This window comes from Podarcis liolepis (genome assembly GCF_965112155.1).
Source record: "Podarcis liolepis genome assembly, chromosome: 12".
Taxonomy (NCBI): Eukaryota; Metazoa; Chordata; class Lepidosauria; order Squamata; family Lacertidae; genus Podarcis; species Podarcis liolepis.
Window position 1 is genome coordinate 38,691,454 of NC_139563.1, and position 27,299 is coordinate 38,718,752.

At 41.3% G+C, this 27,299-nt stretch overlaps 2 protein-coding genes across 9 annotated transcripts in view; one reads left to right on the forward strand and one right to left on the reverse strand.

Annotated features, from left to right (window-relative positions):
* Positions 1-2,418: 2,418 nt before the first annotated feature.
* On the reverse strand, positions 2,419-17,320 carry DAZL (deleted in azoospermia like). Of its 4 annotated transcripts, none has more exons than XM_083468543.1 (11): positions 17,162-17,320; positions 14,567-14,701; positions 13,121-13,212; positions 12,266-12,317; positions 11,407-11,473; positions 10,208-10,338; positions 8,464-8,541; positions 7,645-7,695; positions 6,399-6,500; positions 5,052-5,150; positions 2,419-3,299 (listed from the first exon to the last, which is right to left on the reverse strand). In XM_083468543.1, exons 2-11 carry the CDS (start codon positions 14,603-14,605, stop codon positions 3,246-3,248), a joined length of 765 nt encoding a protein of 254 aa, XP_083324669.1. In that variant the 5' UTR covers positions 14,606-14,701; positions 17,162-17,320; the 3' UTR covers positions 2,419-3,245. The 4 variants fall into 4 exon arrangements, with proteins under 4 accessions (XP_083324669.1, XP_083324667.1, XP_083324668.1 ...); XM_083468541.1 differs by lacking the exon at positions 17,162-17,320 and adding an exon at positions 16,773-16,974; XM_083468542.1 differs by lacking the exon at positions 17,162-17,320 and adding an exon at positions 16,367-16,547.
* Positions 17,072-27,299, forward strand: part of PLCL2 (phospholipase C like 2) — a 148,970-nt gene continuing 138,742 nt past the window's right edge. For 3 of the 5 annotated variants that reach the window (XM_083467874.1, XM_083467875.1, XM_083467876.1), the window contains exon 1: positions 19,232-20,799. The gene's annotated coding sequence lies outside the window, so the exon portion shown is untranslated. Of the gene's footprint in view, positions 17,179-19,229; positions 20,800-27,299 lie in introns of those variants that run through there. The other 2 variants (XM_083467878.1, XM_083467873.1) reach the window with 2 other exon arrangements.

Below are 27,299 nucleotides of genomic sequence, written 5' to 3' on the forward strand. Positions count from 1 at the left end.
TTTACCTTCCCGCCAGAGTGGTACCTATTTATCTACTTGCACTTTGACATGCTTTCGAACTGCTAGGTTGGCAGGAGCAGGGACTGAGGAACGGGAGCTCACCCCGTTGCGGGGATTTGAACCACTGACCTTCTGATTGGCAAGTTCTGTGGTTTAACCCACAGCGCCACCCACATCCCTCTCCAGCACAGCTGCCAATGGTTAAAAGCAATGTACAGGCAAAAATTCTAGATTACACAAAACAAGGCTGGCAAACCTTGGGTCCAGGGGCCAAAATGTGGCCCTCCATAACTTTGTATGTCCCTAAGTCATATCTCTCACTGGCCTTGCTTAGCAAGTGTTTGTGCCAGCTATAATGTGCCTTTGAACCCTAATAACCCATCCTGTTTATCACAATGGAAGGTAGAGAAGGGTGTGTGCAGAACCCTGCAGTGGGGTTTTTTTTGCATTTGTTGCTCCACCCACTTTTGCCTCTGGCCCCACCCACCACTGGCAATGTGGCTCCCGAAAGGTTGCCCAGCATGAAATCTAGCTCCCGGCCTGAAATTTCACGAGCATACACACACACTGCCAACTTATAGAACACATTACAAGCAATGAATGCAGCAGCAATCAATGGAGCCATGAAATGACAACCACATTGTTACAGTGTCTGTTCTGGACACCCAAAAAGCTCTTTAAAACAGGATCACCTTGGCTGGGTTCCTAAAAAAGAGAGGTGGGCCCAAAGTGAACCTCCCTGGAAAGCTCCTCGGTTATTTGTTGCTGCCGCACAGGCGGCTCTGTGCTGCCCTCGTAAAACACGAGTGACTTCATATGAGAAACAGCAGGCAGTAACATATCCTAGACCTAAAGTGTAATACAGTAGTGTAATCTGGATGTCATTAAGACGCGAGTTACATCAACTAGGTTTTGCTTCTCGAGGAAGTGATGCAACTGGCAAATAACTGGTAAAAAAAGAAAAGTGCACTTCTGGCCATTATTTTTGCTTGCGAACTTTCAGATGCAGCCCTGGATCTGAAAGCACCCAAGATGCAATCCTGAGTCTCGAGTCGGAGTGCAATTCTGTCTGGCACTGGATGTAAACCTCCCCTCAGATCAGATGTATTCCTAATCAACAGCATTTCTTTTGTTGGATCTATGTGCCCTGCAATCCAGCAATCCTTGTGGCCACACTTTTAACTGCTATCTGAAGTAGTAGCCACATTACAAGTTATTTAGTAGAAGTAATCCATCCTATAATGGGACTGCTTAGCAACTGCATTCTGCACAGGAAGCATTTATCACCTTAAGCTGTAACACACTATATTAGACAGATTTATGGATGCTGTTCAAGTTTGGGACATAGCAAGTTTTTTTAAAAAAAACATTCTAAACTTGTGGGAAGCAGCCTTTAAAAATGCTAAAATGGTGCATGCATAATAGCTTCACTGAAATCAAAGCAGTATATCAAAGTTTAAATTTTATCAAGGTTGATTACATTCCGTAACTACAAGAGCTGCTGTGGGAACCAAATCTATGGCAGGATACTCTTGCTCTTCTGAAATATTTCCAGTTCATGGTTACAGGATTCTTCGAATATATATTCTCTTGCAAGTATAAGTTATCTGAACTTAAAAGTCCTGTATAAAAGGTCAAGCTTTAAGTACACAAGTTAAGTTGTTTCTGGCACACAAGGGTTTATGTATAGCTGCTTCTGATCTATCAGCTCAAGACTGTGATGGGACAGCTGGCAAGTGAAATAATGTGTATTGTTAGATGAGTTGACCTCGGAAAGTACAGACTATAGTTGCTTATTTGTCTGTATATTATTCTTGCCCTAACTACAAGGTTGGAGCCCATGTAGATCCTTTTATCTTGACGGACTTGGGAGTGCTGCAGCCCAGCCCCCTAATAAATTTAGATGTTACATGTGGGTCTATGCATGGAGGCAAGTTCAGAGGTCTGCTTTTTGAGATTATAAATTCTTTCCCACCCAAGTGGAACAAATTATGCCTATTGTTGCCCTCTGTGTCTTGTTTGACTGACATCAAATGTACAAGCAGAGAACAGGACCAAAACATGTGGGGCAAAGTGGGAATAACACTATCCCCTAATGATTCCTAATTGCTTTCTGGAGCAATGACTTCAGTTAGAGGCATGGGTGTAGCCAAGGGAGGGCTGGGGAGGCAGCTGCCCCCCCATCAATTAAAAAAAATAGCTGAGGTTCTGCCCCCCTAACAAAAGGCCTGCCCCCTCAACAAAAATCCTGGCAACGCCCATGGTTAGAGGAGAAATGTATGAATTCTAAAGAATTTTTAATCATTCTCATGTTTCACCCACACAGTAACTGTGTTAAGACAAAAGTACTACTAACACGCTGTGGTTATCCCTTGGTTTTCAAGATTCACTAAAATTGATAGCCAATCACAAAACAAATCCACTTCAAAGAGTTTATTTTGTGGAATTCTTCTCATATAAAACTAAAGTCTACATAATTAAACAGTTTTACAAATTCTTTGATTTAAAGTTGGTGACCAGTTTTAAAAAGCCCAAGATCACACTGTATAGTACTCATTCTTTCCACAATTTTAGGATATGGCTATTAGCCAAGATGGCTCAGTATAAAAAAAAAGTGCAACTCACCAAGTATAATTAATACCGTTAAGTTACATTCTTGAGTACACTTTTAATTATCAGTTCTCAAACTGATAAAACTAAGCAGCACACACAGTGAATGAAGTCCCCACTGATTGAATTTTTAAGGCAACACTGTACTTATGTACTTCTGGCACTAATTGAGTTGCAACTGGATGTCTTCACCTGATTCAAGTACAGTTCTAAAAATACCTCTGGCAAAAAAAACTTCGTTTTTTTAAGTGTGAGCTGGAAGTAAATAAAAAGTACTGAAGGTACAAGTTAAAATGTTAGAAGCAACTGCCAACATGCAGAAACATACATATTTTAAAGCTTAGGAATAAACACAACTTAACTCTTTTTTTAAACTGAACTCAAGAAGTTTTCTGGTTAGAAATTTAGAACAGTGAAACATCTAGAAAAGGTAAAACAAACACTTCTAGAAATAGATAACACACAACATTCTAACATGTCTAGAAATAGATAACATATAATTCAAACAAACTCCAACTTGAAACAACTTTTGCCAATAAGGCTACATAATTGTCAAGTGCGTTTTCATATATGTGTGTATGTAATCTCTCTCTTTTAAACGCAATCGATGAAGCACTTCAGGTCAGTGTCATTAATCAAACAGATTTGAGTACAGCTCTGCTTCTTCTAAAATGATGTGCCCTTTTCTCCTACAAAGGTGGCAAGGGGGAGGGAGAAAGAAAATAGAGAAATTAGAGCACAATTATACTTTTTATGAAGTTCTTTCCTCCCACACCCCTGCCAGTGAAAAAAAGAGGGGGAAGAATTTTTATTAATTAATTTGATTAATTTGATTTGAACTGATTTTATAATGAATTGATTTTAGAATGCTGTATTATTTTACTGTTGTTAGCCGCTCTGAGCCCAGCTTTGGCTGGGGAGGGTGGGATATAAATAATAATAATAATAATTTGGTGGCATTTATGTTGATTTCCCCTGAATAGCTTTCCTCCATATCAAAAAGGAAGCTTTTTATATTTATTTAAAGGAAACTATCTTTTTGCTTGCTTGCTTGCTTGCTTGCTTGCTTGCTTGCTTGCTTGCTTGCTTGCTAAATGGAGAAACTGGTGGGAAGAGGGCTGCAGCTGGGGCTTCTGTGGAGGGAAAGATTTAGCTGGCTCCCTTATGCTGAAATGGGAGGTTGGGTACTATGTGAGAATGATGCATAGGGCATTTTTCAGTAAGCAGTGCAAGGAAATGAGTGTCTACTCACAAGCAAGCCCTACTTAATTCAATGAGGCTTACTCCCAGAAAGTAGAAGAAAGTTTAACTGAACTCAGGGGGCTTATGCATGCACAGAATCCATTTTAAGGCCCTCCACCACTGCCCCTCAGCTGCTGCAGGGAAGCATGGCACACCTTTCTCCTGCCACCACCGCGGGGAGTACAGTCAGGACCCTCTGCTGCTAGGGGAAGTGTGGCACACCCTCTGCCACTGCGAAGAGACACTCTGCCACCGTGGTGAGGCGTGGCAAGGCTCTCTGCTGCTGCAGGGAAGTGCGGTGCACCCTCCACAATCGCAGGCAGGTACGGTGGAACACTCTGCCACTGTGGGGAGCCCAGCAAGGCCTTCTGCCACCGCAGATATATATTGTGATATATACAGATATTTACTTGGTGATATATTGTGATGCTGAGAACCATTTATCGCCCAGCCCTACCATCGCCTTACTAAATTTAGTAAGAACGTTTCAATGCCAAATTAAAATGTGGCGATAAGGCTTATGAAGGCAGGTGCTTATTTGTAATTGTCACTGTCAAGTCTGCAGCCAGAACACGTGATTATCCTGATTTCTTTAGGTCCCGAACAGGAGCAGCAGTAAGCTTTAAAGGTTGGCTCCAACTTACTTTTACCCAGAATACCTCTATCAAAATTAATTACCATGACCAATTTAGATACATTAATTTAAATGGGTCTACTCAGAATGCAGGGACACGGGTGGCGCTGTGGGTAAAACCTCAGAGCCTAGGACTTGCCGATTGCATGGTCGGCAGTTCGAATCCCCGCGGCGGGGTGCGGTCCCGTCATTCGGTCCCAGCGCCTGCCAACCTAGCAGTTCGAAAGCACCCCCGGGTGCCAGTAGATAAATAGGGGCCGCTTACCAGCGGGAAGGTAAACAGCGTTCTGTGTGCTGCGCTGGCTCGCCAGATGCAGCTTGTCACGCTGGCCACGTGACCCGGAAGTGTCTGCGGACAGCGCTGGCTCCCGGCCTATAGAGTGAGATGAGCGCACAACCCTAGAGTCTGGCAAGACTGGCCCGTACGGGCAGGGGTACCTTTACCTTTAATTCTGAATGCAAGTTAGTTGACCCAACACTTTAACAAATTAATAAAATTCAACTGATTAATAGTTGCTGCCCTAATGATTTTATCTCCTCTAGTAGTCTGCAATCATATTCATACCTTAAGATAGTCCTCCTGAGTTACAATATTGTTCCTCAATCTGTTGTCTGGGTTACATAGACATGACACTACCGTCTGTATGCTTCGGTCCACAGATTTCTAAAGTAATTACATTTTATTAGTTTATTTTCAATACAGTATGTACACCATTGGTAAAAACAAATAAAGTTGTCTGTACCAAGACCTTTGCTGCAAAGGTTGGTATTTCCAAAATCAGATCTTTATTGTTTTCGTAACCTTTCTAGTAGCCACTTTGGAAGACACCACAACACTAACACAAAATGAAAGTTTTATTAAAACCATTCCTTCTCTTTAAAATAATACCCTTCATCTACAGTGAGGATTTCCTAGCATTAAATAAATTACATCCCAAATAGCAGTCTTGAAAATAGTCTTGTTAGATTAGGTAGATCCTACCAACAATAACGTTATCAAAATCAACTTTTGTTTGATTGCTGCATTCTAGAACTAGCAACTAGGGAAAAACAGAGAAGAGAACAAGAAATAAATTATAACCCCAATGTATCATTTGCTTAGGGGTACAGGGGGTTTGGACAGAATGAACACAGTTTTTACTATGATTAAAAGTTACATAACTATAATGATTGATCTCGAATTCAATGGACAAAGTTCCAATACAACTCCAAATTCAGAGGTAACAAAATTGTAGCATACTGCTAACCTGTGAATATTTACACAAACTAAGTACATACACCATCCAGGGGACAGATATGAAGGACACATTCCCCACCTCTATGGGACTCATCCTCCACTTAAAAGGTTGTTCAGACATGCAAACACAGAACTTCAAAATGGCAAATATATATATATATATATATAGAGAGAGAGAGAGAGAGAGAGAAACCATGCTGGGGTCAAAGATTTCAGCAGTAAGCCATGATTCATAAACAAGTGTACGTCTCTGGAATAGAACATTCTACTCGGCAGAATACTACTGTAGCCTCCTGCCCATTTGAGGCATTTAATCATCTTGTGTAATAAGAAACAAGTAGATTCTGGTCTGGCCAAGGACCTCCAATAGCAGAAATACAAATCCCATGCTAATGAATTTAGGCCACATTGCTTTAATTATCATTGCCATGCTACTTTCTCCAGCAATGGGCTCACGCATAGGAGAATGCTAAAATGTAAAGGCCAAGCATAGGACAAGAGGCTGACTGAAGCAAGACAGTAGCCTTTTCTCATTTAACTAGAGTATTTCTATTCACCCTTGGTCACAAAAGAGAGGAACAGAGAGAAGCAATGCACACACACCCCTTTTTCATACTCTGCATTTCCTTATCTCTCATGTTCCCCTTTGGGGACGTTGAAAGAAATCATGGGTACCTTTTGTGGACTGTTTCCACAGGACTGTGCAGTCTCGGCCATAGAACACTCTGCCTGTTCTGCGCCTACCTCCAAATCACCACCATAATTCATGGTATAAGCCTATGTAAAATACAAAGTATGAGTTAATATAAATTGACTCTGTCTATTCCAGGTGCAGAAGAAATGGAAGTATTATATGCAAACTATTATATGAAATCATGACCTTTTGCTCCCACACCAGTTAAAAGCTCAAAGGGTTGGATGGGCCATCCAGTAATTAAATAGGAATGTGGCAGCTATCAGAAAGGTCTGTCCTTATTCTTCAAATAGCTAAAACCTTAGGCTGGCATAGGAGCAACTATAGAACCAGTAGTCACCATGCCAGTGAAGATAAACAACAAACCACAGGTTTTCATAGCATAGTATTTATTCATTTTTATTTTTAAACTCTTAACATGGATTGAGCTGTATCTTTGTTTACACTGAAGCTTATGACATGGAAAAATTACATAAAATTTAAACAAAACAATAAAAACTCAGATAAATGGTTCTGAATATATTAACAAAGCTATGTTGAAGTATATATACAAAAATTATTACGGATATGAAATAATGTATAGTAATGGGTATCTGCATAGATTGGTGACCATAAGTAAAAAGTATTTTCATAGAACGATAATAGCAGAGTTGGAAGGGATCACAAGGGTCACCTAGTCCAACATGTGCAATGCAGGAATTTCATACCCAACTCCTTCAACCATTCCTCATAAGGCTTGGTTTCCATACACTTGATTATCTTGGTCATCTCCTTCTGCACGTTCCATCCATCTTGTCACTATCCTTCCTACTGTGGTGCCCAGAACTGGACACAGTACTCCAGGTGTGGTCTCACCAAGGCATAATAGAGCAGGAGTATTACGCATATACAGGAATTTATAGGAAGAGGGGAAGGAGGGAGTGGGGGAGGAAAAAAATCAAATTTGCACTTCATGCACACCCGATAGATTTTTGTGGCTTTCTTGAAATGTCTAGTGCAAAGAATGGGATCTAAAATTTAACTCTTAATCTTAACATGTGCCAGATGCACAACTTCAGCACTACTCCGAAAAACAGACTGGGAACCTTTTTCAGCACTCACTTCCACTGTAGAAAAATCCTTCCATTTTTAATGAGACACTATTGTGGCAGTACTTCAGTATCTGAATTATTTTTTGTCAATTTAGCTTAATCAATCAAGCTTAAATACATGGTGTGACCCTCTTACCGGAGGCACAATATAGTTTCTGGGTTCTCCAGGTGGCCATTGTGGTGGAACCTTAAAAAAATAAACAAGATGTTTCAATATGCAGCAGCCTTTAGCAGTAGACAGTTCAGCAAGTTTATTTATTTCAAAAAAAACTTTACCTCAAAGAGGGGTTTTTTAATGTCAGTCCTAAGATATACAATAATGCTATGTGTGAGCAGAAATCTGAATGCATTTTCACCAAGTTTATGAAGATCTGTTGAATCAGGATTTGCACAAGCTGGATACAGTACTATAAACAGAATACATGATCTCTTCAAAGGGGCGAGAGGAGGAGAGAGAAGAAGCAAGCCATCTCAGTAACAGAACTGGACAAGGATAGGGCACCAAGAGTTGTATCCAACTAAGTAATCCCATTGGCGCAAGGACTTTTGCCTTTGTAGCAAGACATGCCTCACTGTTGCCAACATTTTATTCTTTTTAATGTGGACACTGCCCTTTTATTGTAAGTATTGTCAGGATTATTTACAATAGACTGAAAAAAGGTCCTATGCTTAAAGCAGCTCAGTGACCACAAAGGTAAATTCAATCAAATATCCATTCAGATATACTGCCAGCACAGCACTCAAGGCTACTTCCATTTTGGTAACTGTTCTTATAGAAAATCTTATTAACAAATCAAAATCATTTTATAGCCATTTATTCACAAATCTAAATCAATTTGAACAATCTGCCAGACATATTTAAACTAAGTATTCATCTAAAATTAAAGAGATCAGGCTTAATCAAGCTTGGCTTTCACATTTCAGTAGTAGAAGTGAAATGTATTTCAACACAAACCTGATAGTTGTAAGCAGGCTGAAACCCTACAGGTACCTGTTGCTGAATTAATAAAGCTGGTGACCCATAAGGATATGCCTAAAAGTTAAAAAAAAAAACCTATTGTTAGGCAAAAGCATATTCTTACAAGGCAACTATCATGGGCAAAGTGCCAGGTTAGCTAGTAAATGTATGGTGTGGTGTATACCCAATAGCAGACGATGACTTGTTAACCATGGCACAGCCTCATGCATCCTCTTCACCTTCATGCATAGACAGGAGACAGTATACTTCTTAATACCAGTTGTTGGGAATCATGAGTAACTTGAGTGCTATTGTCTTTGACCAGATCCAGCAGAGCTCTTAAGTTATTTAAAACTTCCTATTTCTTGCTGCATCCAAACTTGGCAAATATTTTCCTCAAATCACAAGTTCTTTTTAAATAAAAACAAGAAGCCAGGAAGCTTTAAATCTCCTTCCCTCGCATGTAAAGGGGGGGAGAATATGAGCCTGAGGTTACTGCTGGTTCGTTTATGTTTAAACCAAATACAGTGGTACCTCAGGTTACATATGCTTCAGGTTATAGACTCCGCTAACCCAGAAATAGTGCTTCAGGTTAAGAACTTTGCTTCAGGATGAGAACAGAAATCATGCTCCAGTGGCGCGGCAGGAGCAGGAGGCCCCATTAGCTAAAGTGATGCTTCGGGTTAAGAACAGTTTCAGGTTAAGAATGGACCTCCGGAACAAATTAAGTACTTAACCCAAGATACCACTGTATATATCTCCACAGGTCTAAGATAAGTTTAGTTAAACCAGATTTGAAGTGGAAAGGACCTGCAAACATTAACTGTATCTGAAGTTCTAATAGCAAGACACCACACAAAAAGGCTGCTGTCTTGAGCGAACTGACTAGTTAAGAGGTACATAGGAGTTATGACAAATTCAAAGCTGCATTTAGTTTAGTAGAAAGCTTTGTTTCAAAAGGTAAAAAGGCTGTTATACAGCTATTTACTGTACAAAGAGTCCCCCCCCCATATGAAATAATTCATGAGAATCCCACCTTCCCTGATAGACAACTTAGAAGATTTACATGCGTCTGGAAAGATGTAAATATGGAAGATTAGCAGCTTTGGGTTTAGATTAACAGTTTATGTCATATGGGAGGCACAAACTACATGAATATTCTGTGTCAGGAGAATGAAGCCTTTACCCCACATGCATTTTATGTTTGCCAGTTCTCATGTAATTTTTCAGAAGTATTTTAATCTGGGCTTTTTTCAGCCGGAACTAACTGGAACTGAGTTCCAGCACCTCTATAGAGTTGCTGTTCTCTGTCACAGTGCTCAGTGCTGTGCTATAGAGGCACCATGGCACTTGGAGCTGCGTGATGTAGGCAGTGGCAATTTATATTAAATGCCATGGTGAGCGGGCGAAGAAGAGATGTCCTCCTACATGAAAACAACTTTAATTGGTTGCTCGCCCCGCCCCTAACCAAAGGTTCCGGCACCTCTTTTTCTAGAAAAAACGCCCCGATTTAAATAGCTAAATGTAACCCATTCCAAGCCTTTGCAATAGACAAGGAAGCAAGGAGTAATGGTTACAACATACAACCCTTATTCTTGTAGTACTGCTTAAGTCACATTTGTCCACCATTTATGCAGAAAACACTGAATCGTTAAATTCATTTTTTTTTAGTAACTCGAAATATGAAATAGCTGTGGAGGGCTGTTCATTTGTATTAAGGCCCTACTTTAGAAAATGTTACCTGAACATATTGTGTGACAGGACTCATGACAGCTGGAGGCTGCAAATATGCTTCCTGGTTGCTCCAAACACTGTGGAACTGAGGTGTGGGCGAATTAATAAGCACTGGTCTCGGTGGCACATGATAGGCACCTTGGAAGACAAGGGAAGCATTGAGAACTTTCATATACAGTAAAGCCCACAACTTACGTGGGGGGGTTACATTCTGGGCATAGTTCCTAAAGCCAAAATCACATATAGTCAAAACACATTGGGTGCAATGGTGGGTGCTATTACCAAAGTTTTTTTTTTCTTGGGTGCCCACCCCCTTTTCAATTGTGTGTGGTTTTTTTAATTGCCAAGCATGTAAAGCTGAATACGCACAAGTTAAATGTGCCTAAGTTGCAAGTGTACTGTATTTTAAAATACAAGTTTAGGCTTCTTTATCCTGAAGGAATTGTACAGCTGGTACTGTAATATTTTTCTAGTTCCATAGAAGTCACAGACAGTACTAGCAGATATGCCACTGAACTACATCATGCACAAGAGTTACTCTTGTGAATGCACGTTCACCAAGTAGTAAATCTCACTGTCTTCAATGAGGCTTACTCCCTAGTTAGTGTTTAGGATTGCATCCACAAGAGGCAGTCAAACAAACACCCTATGTGAACTGGGTGAGGCACTAGGATAGCATATAGTTGTATCTCCACTGGATTTATTAAGAGAAAGGAATTGCCAGCTGAGGAGAGTTTTGCCATGTTGGCAGTCCCTGCTTTGCCCAAACAGGAAGCTATCACTGAAGGCTCTCCTGCTGGTGGAAAGCTCTGAACGTGTTTTAGGACAGGTCGCCAGTGGAGATCTTCTGAATTCAAAACTCCATGGATGCTTGGGCCTTTAAGCTATGTCAACCCAAAGAGTCTAGCAACAAGCCAGAAAACACCCATGAACACCACATTCTGCCATGGCTAGCACAAGCAAGCAGAGCTTGGGACATCTCTGCAGGTCTTCCCTGCTGTTCCCTGGGAAGAATTACAAATGCTCTGTAAAAATATTTGCTTTTATCAGCAAAACAACACACTATGGTACAAATCCGTATACATTCTTTATGTTTAAATTCCATAATTATTGCTGTGATTTATACTTATAAATTATAGTAACAACATTAAGTTTGGTACTACAAAGTTTCACCTGATATAGTTGAACGTATTTAACGATACTCACATAGGTTTGGGTGTTTTCTTATTGCAGGTCCTAGTTTGAGTTTCTTTCCATGGAAGTTGATTTGTGACTGAAAAGAGAGTTATGTGAGAGTTTGATCCCTACATTTTCTTAATTGGGTTAAACATTGCAGACTATGGAACATACAAATGCCACAAGCATCTGCAACTGCTTTCATGGTATGTCATTCTAATTAGTACTTCCTCTATTATAATTTATTTTTTCTAGAATTGTTAACTGACAAAACGGAAGCACAAATATATTCTGTAAAATAAGCAAAAAGGTGGAACAGTACCAGAAGAAGAAAAAAGATTTTTACCACACTGGTAGTGTACTGATACATTAAACACAGATTTCCAAAGAAGAGTTTCTTTTTAAACTTATTCGGGCAAAGAACTTTGATGTACCTTGATCTGGTGAAGCAGCTACCAGAAGCTTACTCATTTCTTCAATGAATAAAGTCAGTTATTCAGGAGTGATGTACACTTATCAATAAATCATTATTTTTCAATAGCAGTTTAAAACCTGCAAGCATTGTCTAATAATGCAACCATTTCTACAGAGCCTAAGAACCTATGTGTAAACAAATTATAATCAGAAGTATAGCAGACTGAGCACAACGCAAGAAGATACAGAGTTATCTGCTAGATGAACATTTGGAATGAGAAGAAGCAGTCTTTGGGTAGAAAGGAGACTCTTGAAAACAGTCAATTTGCATCCCACCTGAAACCAAGATTAGCCACTCTAATCCAATGTTCTCTTTACAAGTTGAACCCCTTACCAATCCCATGCCAAACCAGAACTGAACCCTTGGATATTGAAGATAATTCTCACATATAAGACATCCCAAATGACAACTTACTTCTACTATTTTCTGTACATCGACATTGTCCAAAAATGACACGAATCCATATCTGCAAAGGTAAGTCAAAATTAGCTACAGTAGTGTAACTTTTCAGCATTGGTACCACCACTTAAACTGAACCTCATAGACTAGAAGAAAAACATCAAGGCAAGTACAGTCCCAAGCCAAACTGAGATGAAGAATGGATGACGGCAGTTATGTTCCTGAAAGTTGGGGGTGGAGACACTACTAATTTCTCAAACTTGATTGTCACTTCCTTGTAATTCTCAAAGTCAAGGACAAGTGGATTTATTGATAGCCACATTGCTTCTTAATAAATTCCATTTATTTTGAAGATTTATATCCCACCCTTTGGCTACAAGATCCCACAAAGTGGCTTACAATATTGATTAAACACATATGTATTATTTTATTTGTTGCATTTACATCCCACTCTTCATCAAATTGTCAGAGGGAAAAAATAAAATACTTTAACAGATATAAAATACACAGCAGCATCACATGTAAAACAAGAACAGTATTCTACAGGAGGCAACTACTTTAAACTCCTACCTAATCTCTTCCGAAGGCCTGCAAACATATTTAGCAGGACAAAATCAAAACACTATTACAATAAAATACAAAAACACGAGTTAAAAATCAGAGAGACACTAAACCATTTACAGTGTTCATGGCTGCAATTTACCAATTCACAGCTCACATAGATCTGCGATGTGCTGGTATCTCCAATAGCAACTGATACTTCCTGTGCTTATCTTACCCCATCCACATTTGCCCTAGCAGCTAATAGGCTAATTTGGTAAGACTGACACCTTATTAATGGTCACATTGTTATCAAGGCAATCTACTCACCCCTTGGACACACCAGTTCTGTCGGTGATTATTTTCACTTCTTTAACAGTGCCATATCGTGCAAAGAAGCTCCGAATTTCTGTCTCATCCATCTAGAAGTACATGGCAGCATGTGAACAAAGGCACAGTGAAAATCATTGCAGTATCATGAATCTAACAAGTATGGCCTCAAAATTGTTTTCAAAGTGTTTGCAGCAAAATAATTAACTCTGAGCAGTTTATTATCCCGCAGCAACAATAACTTATTGTTGCTTAACAAAGTGCTAGAAGCTGAATGGAGCCAATGTACCTATTCTATGTGCTAGCAATATGCTGACTGACAGTGTTCGAAACTCCCATTGTTCTAGGCGTATTTTGTGACCGGAAATTTCATTAGCGTGAGCAGTTTATGAGCTCTGGGCACAGTACTGTGCCTAAGATTTCAGATTAAAACTGCAGAGTGGGAGGAAAGGAGGACCTTTTTCTGCCTCCCCACTTCCAGCTACTCTCTGAAGACTGGAGAAGACTTTCTTAAGAATATTAGGGGGTGGGCAGGGGAAGGACTAGAGCATGTGAAAAATGAACATAATATTTTAGCTGCAGTTCATTCATTTTCAGCTTTGTATTCTTATTAAAAAAGCACGCCTAGACATTCCAATGTTGTGCCCATAACCTAGGTTTAAGTTGCCATTTTGCTTCTAGATTTCATCTCAGTTTCTAACACTGCTGACTGAGGATATCTTAAAACTTAAACAAGACTTAAAATAGCTAGCTTCAGTCAGCAGCATAAGAACAGAAGGTAATGGGGGAAAGGCATATATGAGTGAGAGAACTGGAATCATCCTTAGTATGATTGCTGAGGGAGGCTGAGAAGTACTGAGTCTCAATGTAAGAAGGCAGCACACTGCCTAAAACTTCTCATTGGGTTTCTGAGACTTACTGCATATATTTTCTTCAATGCATCCTGAGCACAAGATATTTCTCCAAGCGAAAATAAGGTTGTAAAAATCATTTCTAAAGGCTGTGCAGTTTTTTGAACTCCAAATTAGAGATATTTTGACTAAAGTAGTAATGCTACTAGCTCTCCAGCTGCATTTGAAGATCTTGTGATTACAATGTGTCAAACATTTGCTCCTACTCTGGACAGCCACTGTTTTTTTAATTGTGGCAAGATGAAAATTCTGAAGTCTGAATAATGTATTTAAAAGCAGCACTAGTGATAATACCTCCACATAAAGCAACCAAATAAGGAATCTCAAGTAATGTCCGGGCTAGAGTAGTTTTTCAGTGCAATGCTATGCATATCTAATCAGAACTAAGTCCCCTTAAGTTCAAAAAGACTTAAGTTCCCATAAAAGCTTATTGTGCCTTTATTGTGCATATACTCATCTGCCCCAAGTCCTCAAGACAGATCAATGCACCAATTTTAACAAGTCTTAATAAGATCAAAATAAAAAGAATACATACCCGAATGTCAATTCCACCCACAAAAATGGTATTTGGCATGATTTTCCCTTCAGGCAGAACATAGCCTTGGCTTGTTGCAGGCAACTGAGCATTTTCCTCTCGGGTAATGTTTTGGGAGTCTTGATTTGCAGCAGACTATGAACAAATTTTATATACCATTTTATAAGAATTTTCACACTTGTTTATTAGACATTTTCTGCTCTATGTGGATAAAACTAACATGCAGAACAGAAGACCAAGTGCATTTTTCTAGCTAACATCAGGATTCTTTTTACTTTCCCTTGAAGTTTGTCTGCAACATGACTGTTTTAGAATGTTGCATTGGAAAATTTTAAGTACTGTGCCGCAAAGAGAAACACTTTGGTCGTATTGTAGATTCATTACAGTCTAAGCAACACATGCCTATACAACACATGTATAATAAAAATATAATAATAACAACAACAACAATAATAATAATAATTTATACCCTGCCCATCTGGCTGAGTTTCCCCAGCCACTCTGGGCGGCTTCCAATAAAGTGTTAAAAACAATACAGCATTAAATATTAAAAACTTCCCTAAACAGGGCTGCCTTCAGATGTCTTTTAAAGAGAAGATAGCTGCTTATTTCCTTCACATCTGAAGGGAGGGTGTTCCACAGGGCGGGTGCCACTACCGAGAAGGCCCTCTGTCTGGTTCCCTGTAACCTCACTTCTCGCAATGAGGGAACCACCAAAAGGCTCTCAGCGCTGGATCTCAGTGTCCGGGCTGAAATGATGGGGGCGGAGACGCTCCTTCAGGTATACAGGACCGAGGCTGTTTAGGGCTTTAAAGGTCAGCACCAACACTTTGAATTGTGCTCAGAAACGTACTGAAACTATTCTATGTGCTAGCAATATTTGAAACTCTTAAAATCTTAAGGCCTCGATTTAAGAATTAAACCGAATATTTGAGCAATTCTGTAGTTCTGTGGGGTCTTTACAAGATCAAAGCTACCTGTCCCTACCTAGATGCAGTGTGGGTTGCTGGTGCAAGTGTTGCACCCCCTTGGTGGACTGGGCAGCTGCCCTGCTCCTTCCTCCCCACCTTGTCCCACCCCACCCCGGAGGCCCCTCATGTCCCATGAACGTCGCTGCTGCCTGGACACTGAGAAGCAGCTGGAGCCCCTCAGAGAGAAAGGGGGAACAAGCAGGAGGCATTTTCCTTAGGCAAGAGATGGCTCGGGCTGCAAAGCAATCGCCAGGATGCTTAGGAGCCTTGCGGGCTGCTTGGGATCCCAAACCCTTGAAATAAAAGTGCATGCTCCCTACACCCTCCCCGCCCCCGATCTCGCAGGGCAGCTTGCACCGAGGCTGCACAGACTGAAGAAGCCCCTTCTCGCAGTTTCCTCCACGCCGCTACCTCCTAGTTGACAAGAGTTAAGTAACTACTAGACATGTTTCATCCAAGAAAGAAGCGAACCACAGCGAACAGGTGCCCCGCACCCCGATGCTTATTAGACACTTCCCGTTAGCCGCGAAACCAAATTAAGACGGTTCTTCTTTGGTCGCAAAGCGGCAGGGCCTGGCGCGCGTGCGCAGCACGAACGCAGCGGCGGTGCCCGCCATTCCTGCGCTTTTGGAGCCGCTCGCTTCGCACTCCACACACACAACACGCGTGCTCAAATTCAGCCTTAGCTGATCCGTTGGAGAGGACTATTCTCTTCCAGTTCCAGACACCCAGCAAATGAGTGGGAACCGTTTTGCGGGAGGGACAGCGGCTTCAAATAAAGTTTTTTTTAAAATCGCCGCGCGACAAAATGGTGCCCTTTTCTCCTCACCGCCTTCCCTCCTCGCGCTCTACGGAGGCCTTTCCGACGGCTTTTCACGAAGCCTTTCGAGGCCCGCTTCTCTTCCCGTCCCCCACGGCAGCCTCGACCCCTCAATAAGTGCGGAGGAGGCGACGCCGCCTTCGCCCCAAGCCGCTATTTCGAGGCCGAGTCGATCCGGCCTCTCCTCCCCTCACAAAAAGCGCACCTCGGCGCGCGCGCCGCTAGATTCCGAAAGGGGCGACGAACGGACTCCTTTTCCCCTTCCCTACATGGATGGGGGGGGGGAGCTCCCCCCACCTCCATCCCCCGACTTAGCCCTCGCGGTTCTCTGAAAAGCCGTTCTTTTTACCGACGAAGTAAAAAAACGTGGCTGCCCCTGAAGAACTTGGAAAACCACCTCTTTTACTTAACTTACCATCTTCTAGGGCAAACCTTTGAACTCGTTGAAATGGAAAGCAAAGGTTTTCTCTCCCCCCCTTTAAATAATAAATAAATAAAAACACCCCACCACCACCACAACCAAATCCACAATTTTCCCCTCCCCTCCCTTTAAAACATGTCAGCAGCTGCTCCAGAAAGCGCCCCTAGAGAGAGACCCCGCCCACGGCTCTTCGCCACACCCAAAAGGGGCCAAGGCGGGACTTGATCCTAATAATTTGCTCACTCCCCCCCTCAATTTTTAACGCTTATTCGGTTTATTTTTTAACCCGAGAGAGGCTGCCATATAGCGTGTCACGTAGGAAGACCGTTTCAAAGATATATATATATATATAAAAGACACGCCACCTCTGTTTTACTTCCTACCTTTCCCCCGCGCTGAGGTAAAACTTTAAAAGGGATGTTTGTTTTTTTTATTCATTGGGGAGTGCGCGCGTGTCGCCGACCCCCATTTTTCTTCACCGTTCAGGACCGTCCTGAGTAAAAAATAAATAAATTTAAGAGACCTTCAATCGACTTTCACGTCAGCGGCTTAAAAGCGCCATTGTGAAAAGCGCTTTTTTAAACCGACACAGACCCTCGTGAGGTTACAGGAAGGGGGATGGTTGCGCATCTGTTAATCTGGGTCTGAATTAAAAACGTTTTTTCGTGTAAAAAATAATAATGAAGTGCTTAGATGACCTACCTTTTCTTATAGATAGCAACTGCCCTTATGCATAGTCACTATGTGGTATGGTGCTGTCTTTTTTTTTTTTTTTTGGCAGTCTTAACACCTTAGTGGCCTTAAATTAGGTATGTGGTAGAAGATAATAGCTTTGGGCCTGCAGTCCTCCCGGGTTTAAAAAGTCACATTGAATTCAGTGGGGCCTAATTCTAAGTAGACATGCATAGGATTGTGCTGTTAGTTACTAGCAAAGGGGCCATTGGCTGGACTTGGGGGTTCTGTGAGAAACATGGGGTGCAATATTGGGGCCTGGGTTTGGTTTGTTCTCCCTTGCCTCAGAATCCACCGATTGGCCACACTCAAAAGTGCGGTGAAAGGCAGGAGGAAGGTGTTCAAAATGGCTGTTGCCTTATTAAAAAAAATAAAAATAGTGTGATCATACAGCAACCATTCATAATGCCTGTTAACTATGTAATTTTGTGCTCCACAATTTTGCACTAGGTTTAGATTGATAAAGGGTTGTTGAGATGCTAAGTGCAAAACAGTGGGATGGAACCGCACCTCCTTTTTTGAAGTATTTCTTTTTAAATAACACTTTAACTGTGTCCTCAATAAAAATTTGGCTAGAAAAATAACTTATTTTGGTCAGCTGTAGGTTCTCTGCAGGGAAAGGATTTTTGTCATGGGTCCGTGGAGCAGTAGGAGCTGTCTTGGGAGAGTAATATTTCCCCCCCTGAAGAGATTGTATTCATTGTAATAAGTGAAGTTTGCTCTATTTTAAGCATCCCTGAAACAAATTGTGTTGTAGATATGACTTAATAAAAATGTGTATTATAAGAATCATTATTTATTGATCTAAGAGTGGTACACATTGTGTTACAAATGATCAGCTCAGGATTGCAATAGATGAAAATGGACAGAACAAAAAGATTTCAGGACTGAATATTAAACATAATGTATATAATATGCCAAAAGAAATTAAGAGAAAATCTCTCAAATTATCTTAATGAATGTGTCCTAGTCAGTATCAAAGAGCTGGCTACCTACCTACATCATGTGAACCCTGCAGCCAACACATGGCTGTACTGATTCCTTTATAAACACTGAATGATATGCTACAGAAGCTCATTTCAATATGCTACCAATTAAGCCAGCTGGATCACAGAAGTCATGATATGAGACGTAGCACCAATCAATGGCAGCAGCACAGCCTTGTATCCAGTCCTGCACAAGAAAACTGACAAAGTCACAATGCATTCCACCAACTTGGATGACTTTAAAGAGGATTAGAAACATGCACGGGGAATAATATTTATCTTTATCAATAGAACTAACTATGATGGCTATGTTCTTCCTCTGCTGTTGGAGCCAGTAAGCCTACGAATATTAGTTACTGGGAATTGCAAGTTGGGAGAGTGATCTTGCACTCAGATCTTGCTTGCAGGCCTCCTACTGGCATCTGGTTTGCCACTGGTGAGAACATGATGCTGGATTAAATGTGCCTTTGGCCTGAGCTACCAGGGCTGTTCCTATGTTCTTACTAAGCAAATATGATTTTATTTCTGTTTTTTGAAATGGCATTTACACACAGACACATATCTTTGAACATTATTGATTATTCATAGAAAAATACCAGTGAAGCTGTAAAGAAGTGTAGAAACCTTGCCCTGCAGATCAAGCTAAACACAGCAGTCAGCCTAGAGAGATGTATGTTAGATGAAGGAAAGACAGCTGGTAAGTGGTGAACCAAGCTATTCCAACAGGCAAAATTGATTTCTTCTGTGCAAGAGACAACCCCTGGTGCCAGTTCTGAGCAGGGACTGCCAGGCTGGGGTCTGAGTTAAGAATATACAGCACAATCCTATGCATGTTAATTCAGAATAAAGTCCCACTGTTTTCAATGGGGCATAGTTCCCATAAATAGGGACAAAGCATGAAATGGCAACCTTTAAGAATCACACTGCCTTTCAATTTATTTCCAAACACAGTGATCTTTATCGTTCCTATTTTAATTTGTGGAATTTTGAAAGGATTGTTTCATCTAGAAGTGAAGCAAGTCATATTACAAGTCATATTGCACCTCCAATATTGCACAGATAAGAAGTTTCTTGCTCTTCACAGTCAAAAAATACTTTTCTCTATTATTATTTTAAAGAAAGGAATGGCACCGTATGGCCTGTAGAAAAGATTGCTTGCTTTTAGGATAAATGATAATATGGGGAGGTATGACTTTTCTGTGATGGTCTTCCTAAATGGAGTTATGAAAATTAAGAAAGTTGTTTCCTAAGTAACTTGGTAGAAAGAACAGCAGGTGCCTCAATGTTCTAAGGAAACATCTGGATTCAAGAGGAACAATTACCATTCTAGGGCTAACATAGTCTGGATTTTCCCAGACATTACTGGGATTTCCAAGGCAGAATTGATGTCTGGGGAGAATTTCTGAAAGGCAGTGCATTGTCCTGGATCTTAGGTAGTCAATCGAAAAAATGGGGGGGGGGGTTGCGTTTTTGTCTTTAAAAATTTCAGCAACTTTTTGGGTGTCCTGGTTTTTACTTTTTGAAATATGGCAACCCTAAGTTAGGCTGTCAAGGAACAGTGACATATCCTTTGTGATATCATTAACATAGTTTAAAAGTCAGCTAGTCAGACAGGTGTCAAGTGAGAACAGACAGATGAAGAGAGTCAGTCTAGGTTTGGCTGCTGTTTTGGGGAGAAGGGGAAGGGCTCTTACGCTTCCATGGACAGCTCACCCTTCTCATCTTCACCCCTTTCTGGAAGAGGTGCTTTGGTTCTTAAGGAATTGTTAAAATGACTGTTGATAATAGTATTAATTAATCTCCAAATAAGAAACAGAATATATTTTATATTTAAAAAGCAAGTCATGGTCAAGTGAGAATGGTCCATGATAAATAATTAAGAATCTAAAGAGGTAAAGAAGTAAAAGCTATACTTGTTTTAATGAATGAATGGTTTGTTTTCATAAACAAATTAAAATATTGGCTTATAATACTACTGTTTGGGGTTAATGGTTTATCTAAAGTTTGAGAAACTATCATTCAAAGTCACAAAAGTACTTTTAAGTTTTGTTCATCACCTAATGGTAAATAAATTTTGAATTAAGGAATGTGTAAGCACATTTCCTCAGAGAAATTTCAGTCAAGCTCCCTGGATGTTCTACTTTTATTTACCACTATCCCAACCACCAACAAAACCTAATTACTTGTGACTATTAAAAAACAACAACATGAAGTCATTATCCTCACCAGTTTTTTACTAAGAAGAAAACGGCTCCTGCCTTCCATCGTTTTGACCAATGAGAGCAAAGGCACTGGAATAACAGGTAAGCACCAGGCATTTATTTTTAAGCTTTATTTGATAAATGTACTTTTATTAAGATTTAGTACAATTAAATAACTGCAAAACAGATGAGGTTATCTAGGGTATCAAAGTCTTCTACACTGATTTACCTACTGTATGTCCCATGTATCCTTAAGCCTTCTCAACATAACATTTTTTGCTAAGAAGTGGGATAGATTTTTCCCACTTTGACAATGCATACTGTTAGGTTAATTGAGAGTCCTAATGTAGCACCCTGCTTGTGGTTAACGCTTAGCTGGAATGAAATATTCAACGCAGCAATAGAGAATTTAAAATAATTATTTATTTGTCAGACAAATAAATGAGAGGCACAGTGGTATATGGTTACCAAGCTCTGGCCTGGCCTCCTGCCATTATGGCCAGCACTTATATTCCCTTAATCCAGCCCCCTTTGCTCCTCCTTGGGCTGCCTCTGTCCAATCAGCCTGGTTGGATTTCCTATTGGCTGATTGCTATAACCAATCACAAAAAGATACACCCATATCCTTCTGTCCTTATAAGGAACACAAACAGCTATATATTGTTACATCTATAAATGACAAATAAGTAGTAATATATCTTACATGTGTCTCAACAAGGAATCTTAATTACCAGCTCACCTCTTGCCCTCCCTGCCCTATTGCCTTCTAAAACAAATGGTTAATCTTAAATTTTTATCTTAAACATATGTCAAGGATCTTGAGTTTCACATCAACATTGAAAGATATCCTTCATTTGAAGGTTTCTAAACAAATGTCTGACAGCTAATATATCAGGACAGCATTTGATGGCGTCTTCTTGTCTGGCAGGGGGCTGGACTGGTGGCTGACTTAATTCCAGGATAAATACAACTCTTCTAGCATTTGTTAAATCCTTTGCATAATTACATTTAAGCCAATATATTTAAGCTAATATATTTCATACATTATCATAGGTAACCTTTTAAAAGAATAAAGCTTCTCAAAGTAGAAAGGAAGGAACTCAGTTTAAAACAGTTTCAGAAGAAGGCTCTTCAGTTTACATCCCCCCCCTTCAGCAAGCTGCTTTTCCCATTATCTGTTTAAGGAAGAAACAGCTTTAAAAAGACTTCCCAGCTAGATGCTTTAAAAAGACTTCCCAAAAAGCCTCTCTTTCTCTGTCAGCTAGATGTTTTTTCTCCCATTTGCCTCTGGCCTTAGAAAATACAGCTCAAGGTTTAAAAGAGGCCCATGGTATCATTTTACTATTTGCCCATTCCTAATTATGTTTATCTCTGCTTTTTTATCTTCTGTAACATGTAGGGTCAATGTCCTGCTTTTAGTCTGTAATTTCAGCTTTTACGACTTTGAGAATTGCTTTCTGCTATCAATCAAAAGGGGCCCCTTGTCTAGGAAAACAGTGCCAGTGTTTTCTTAAGCAGCTAGCCTTCTTGCCTGGCATGAAACATTTGAAAATCTTTTAGGCTCTCTCTAATATACAAGTCCTGATCAAACATTAATAAAATGCAGGCTTATGCCTGATGCCTCATTCCCCCCTTTCAAGCTCAAGGACCTTCATCCCAAGTGTCCTTGATAGCTTGACCTTCATCATATTCCTGAGGTAAAGCTCTGTATAGGGCCATGATATGAGGTAGAGTTTCATTTGAAACCATCTTGCTAATTGTACTTCTAAAACATGAAATGATACATGGCATCATACATAAAACCATTACCACTACTGTCAAGAAAAACAAGCAAGACAATAGTATCCCTTTGAGTCCTGTGACATTAGGTAACCAATTGGTGAGCCATCCCATATCCCATCCTTCCCATGTTTGTACTGGGACATATGCTATATTCTCCATTTTTGTGGCCAACACACGGATTGCCTCACCATTATCTGAAATGTTAAAGCAACAGGCATTCCCTGTCAAGTTTAAGACTCCACATAGGCCTCCCTGCTTGGCAAGTACATAATCCATTCCCATTTTCAGCTGCAAAATGGCGGCTCTACTTTCATCCAATTGTTGTGCAATAAGTCTCAAACTCCGGGCCGTTGCATTGGTTACAAGTTCCACTACTGCTTGCAATCGAATTATTCTGTTTAGATTATAAATAGGATCCCGTGCCCCTTGTATGAGCTCACCAGGATTCCAGGAGGCAGGATCATAATAGGCTATAATGCGCTCTGGTGGCCAATCATCAGTACCGCTCCAACTTTGGGTACTTCCTCCTGCTATATGAGAAATATCAGCGTTTCTTCGTGTACGCTTGGCCAAATTAGTAGGCATAATCCACATTGGTGGTAATACCCATCCCAGGAAACAAGTCCCACTCCATTTGGAGGGGAGTTTCTTGTATGCCCATTCTCCACATATCCACCACAACCATCGTGTCTGAGGTCTTTGGTACGTGGAGTACAGAAGGCGAAATAGCAAAAGAGGTAGAGAGTTCACAGTGCAGTATGTTAGATTGCCTTTTTCTGTCACAGTTATGTTCCATACCACTTTCCATGCATGAATAAAAGGAGGTGCACAGGGCAAGGCATCCCGAGTTCGATAGGTAGTATCGTGTGCCCAGGTATTCTTAATATTATCCCAAGTATAGTGACAATGAGAAGAGCCTATCATGGTAGAATCAGCTGCATCTGATGATTTATGTACACAGAATTCCCCTTGTACAGGTATAACTCGTAATGGTTTAGTTGAGTTCCATCCGGGAAAATTCTGTACTTCTGTCTGGTGTGGTATTTCGCTTACCATACCAATGGCATCTAATGGTATCGGTAATAAGGGCATACCTCCCTCTGAATCATCTGGCCCGAGAGAGCAAACAAGGCAATTGGTCCTATTTGCAACATTGGCTACCATTTCAGCTAAACCTACCCACATATTGTGGTCATGGTGGAATCCATATTTAGTCAATTTGGCCAGATTCAAGGACCCTTCCCCTTCCCAAGGGATCAGGATTAATAATAGAATCATGTTGATGTCTAGCATATGCATTCCTTCCACAAAAGATTACCTTATAGTGATAGCAAATAAATATTAGTCCCAATATAATTCCCCCAGTGACAGAAATGGGGAACCACCAAGACCAAAACATATATCCCGAGGATCCCCAATGAGTAATATCTCTGATAATTGTTCCACAAGGGGGTGGGCAGTCAATTAATTGTATAAGAGAATCTTTCCTTTCACAATCGCTGGTTCAGATGCTCCTCAAGCTTCAGGCGTGCGCAGGTCAGCCAGCTTCCAGGTTGTGGCTGCAGCAGGCCGGTCGTCTAATGTTGCCCGTGACCTAGCCCGTTCCCGGTAGGGCTAGATACAGGGGTTTTTGGAGAGAGTCAGTTTAAGAGGATTAGAGGGGTCACCTTTGCACGTCCAACTGCCTTCGGACTTCTTCAAACGGGAGTGATGAATCCAGGGGGTCACCTCAGCTACCTTCACCGCTGTTGGAGTAGAGAGCAAGACGGTGTAAGGTCCACGCCACTTAGGTGCAAGTGGATCACGTTTCCACTCTTTCACCCATACGCTATCGCCAGCCTGGAACTGATGAATCGGCTCGGCAATGCTGCACGGCGTGCGCTCGAGGACCCACCTGTTAAGAGAAACAAAAACACGGGAGAGAGATTGCACTTGTCCCTGTGTCACATGGTCTCCTATTTGTTTAAGATCAGCTGGAATATCCTGAACAAAGGAGGGCGGTCTCCCATACAGGAGCTCAAAAGGTGACAACTTAAGTCTTTTTGTGGGTGCACACCGAACACGAAACAGTGTTATGGGTAACACATCTACCCATCCCAATCCCGTTTCCTGGGTTAATTTTGCCAATTGGGTTTTCAGAGTCCGATTCATTCTTTCAGTTTTCCCTGAACTCTGAGGCCTATAGGCTGCATGCAGTCTCCATTTCACTTGTAAGACTCGACATACTTCTTGTACTACTTGATCAATGAACGCTGGCCCATTGTCACTTCCAATGCATCTAGGTAATCCAAACCTCGGGATCAATTCAGTGAGGAGTCTCTTAGTTACCTCTCGTGCCTTTTCAGTTCGGGTGGGAAAAGCTTCAACCCATCCGGTAAGAGTATCTACAAACACAAGGAGATACTTGAATCCCTTAGAAGGGACCAGCTCTGTGAAGTCCACAATTAGGCTTTCCATGGGGACATATCCCACATGTTGGATTCCAGGAGGTTGTACCGGTCCCTGCCTGGGATTGTTTTTAGCACAAAGAACACATTTCTGTGAAATGCAAGTTGCTAATTGTGATAGGTTAATAATATACAACTTCCGACTGAGACTCTCTCTGGTTGCAGTACCGCCAAGGTGAGTAGATTCATGATAATTTCTTACAATTGTGCCTGCTAGATGATGAGGTACATAAATCCTATTGTCTGGCAGGATCATCCAACCGTCCTTCACAACTGCTCCTTCCTGTTCAGCCCACTTCCTCTCTTCTGGGGTATAGTGAGGTTTAACTTCTTCTGGAGCTACCTCTGGTATGAGGGCTGCTATAAATCCTCCCACAGGCTTTTGGGCTGCCTCTCGAGCTGCTTTGTCAGCAGCATGATTTCCTCTGGTTATTGGATCCCTTCCTCGTCCATGACCTTTGCAGTGCATTACAGCAATCTGTTCTGGAGCCCATACTGCTTCTAACAGGATTTCTACTTCAGGTCCATATTTCAAGGCCTTCCCGTGGGCTCCTATTAGACCTCTTTCTTTCCATAGAGCACCATGTGCATGCAGGGTTAAGAAGGCATATTTAGAATCAGTATAGATGTTTGCCTTACATCCGGCTGCCAATTGCAGAGCTCTAGTTAAACCTATAAGTTCAGCTTTTTGTGCTGAGGTGCCAGCAGGCAAAGCTTCAGCTTCCACAACTTCCTCATTGGTGACCACAGCATATCCTGCTCGTCTGGCACCTTCATGCAGGTAGCTGCTACCATCAGTATAATATACAACATCTGGATTTTTCAATGGTTCATCTTTCAGATCGGGTCTACTGGAATAAACTTCATCCATTATTTGGAGACAATCATGTGATTCTTCATCATCTACCTCTGGTAGGGGCAGCAAAGTCGCTGGATTGAGCATATTCACTACTCGTAGATGAATCCTGGGATTTTCACACAATAGGCCTTGGTACCTAGCCATCCTTGGGTTCGTTAGCCAATAACTACCCTTATATTCCATGAGTGTCAGAACAGCATGAGGTACATTCACATACATTGTCTGGCCGAAGGTAAATTTATCAGCTTCTTTGACAAGGCTTGCAGTGGCCGCTACTGCCCTTAGGCATGGAGGCCATCCTTTTGCTACTGAGTCCAATTGTTTTGACAAATAAGCTACTGGACGATTCCAACTTCCTAATCTCTGGGTCAGGACTGCCGCTGCAATCCCATTCTGTTCATGTACATACAGCTGAAAAGGTTTTTCCGAATTAGGCAGTCCAAGGGCTGGGGCCTCCATAAGTCGTTGTTTGATAACTAAAAAGGCTTGTTGCTGCTCAGGTCCCCATACGAATGGGTCCTTTTCTGCACCTCGAGTGCTTTCATGTAAGGGCTTGGCCAGACTGCTGAAATCAGGTATCCATAGTCTACAAAACCCTGCTGTTCCCAGGAATCCTCTGAGTTGTTTCCTTGTGGTAGGTTCCTTGATAAGGCAAATAGCTTCTTTCCTCTCTGGCCTCAATGCTCGTTGTTGGTGTGAGATGTCAAAGCCCAAATATTTGACCTTTTCTAAACATAACTGTGCCTTTTTCTGGGAAACTCGGTAGCCAGCTTGCCAGAGCAAGTGGAGCAGTTCCTCTGTACCTTCTTTACAGGTATCAAAATCCTTTGCTGCTAGTATAAGGTCATCTACATATTGCAGAACCACCTTTTCTCCAGGTATTGAGGGGTAACTTGTTAGATCCTTCGCCAAGGCAGTGCCAAATAAAGTTGGGGAATTTTTGAATCCCTGGGGCAATCTCGTCCAAGTTAGCTGGCCTTTTGTTCCTGTTAAAGGGTCTTCCCACTGGAAGGCAAATATAGGTTGGCTCTGTGGTGCCAGCCGGCAACAGAAGAATGCATCTTTCAAGTCCAATACAGTAAAAAATGTTGCTTCTGGTGGGATCAAACTCAGCAGGGTGTATGGGTTTGGTACATTTGGGTGCAAGGTCTCGATAGCCTGGTTTACGAGCCTCAAGTCCTGCACTGGCCTGTATTCATCTGTCCCAGGTTTTCGAACAGGCAAAAGGGGTGTGTTCCACTCTGATTGGCAGGGCTTAAGCAGACCATATTTTAATAGGCGGTCCAAATGTTTCTGGATGCCCTCTGCTGCTCGCCGGGGTAAAGGATATTGCTTTACAGATACAGGGGTAGCCATAGGTTTTAAGGTTACTACAATTGGAGCTATATTCTTGGCCATTCCTGGTGGGCTATTTTCGGCCCATACTCCTGGTGGCACCTGTAGAGTTCGGAGGAGCTTGTTTAACTCTGTATCCAATGTGGGTTGGACTTGCAGGGCTGACATTAGGCGCCATG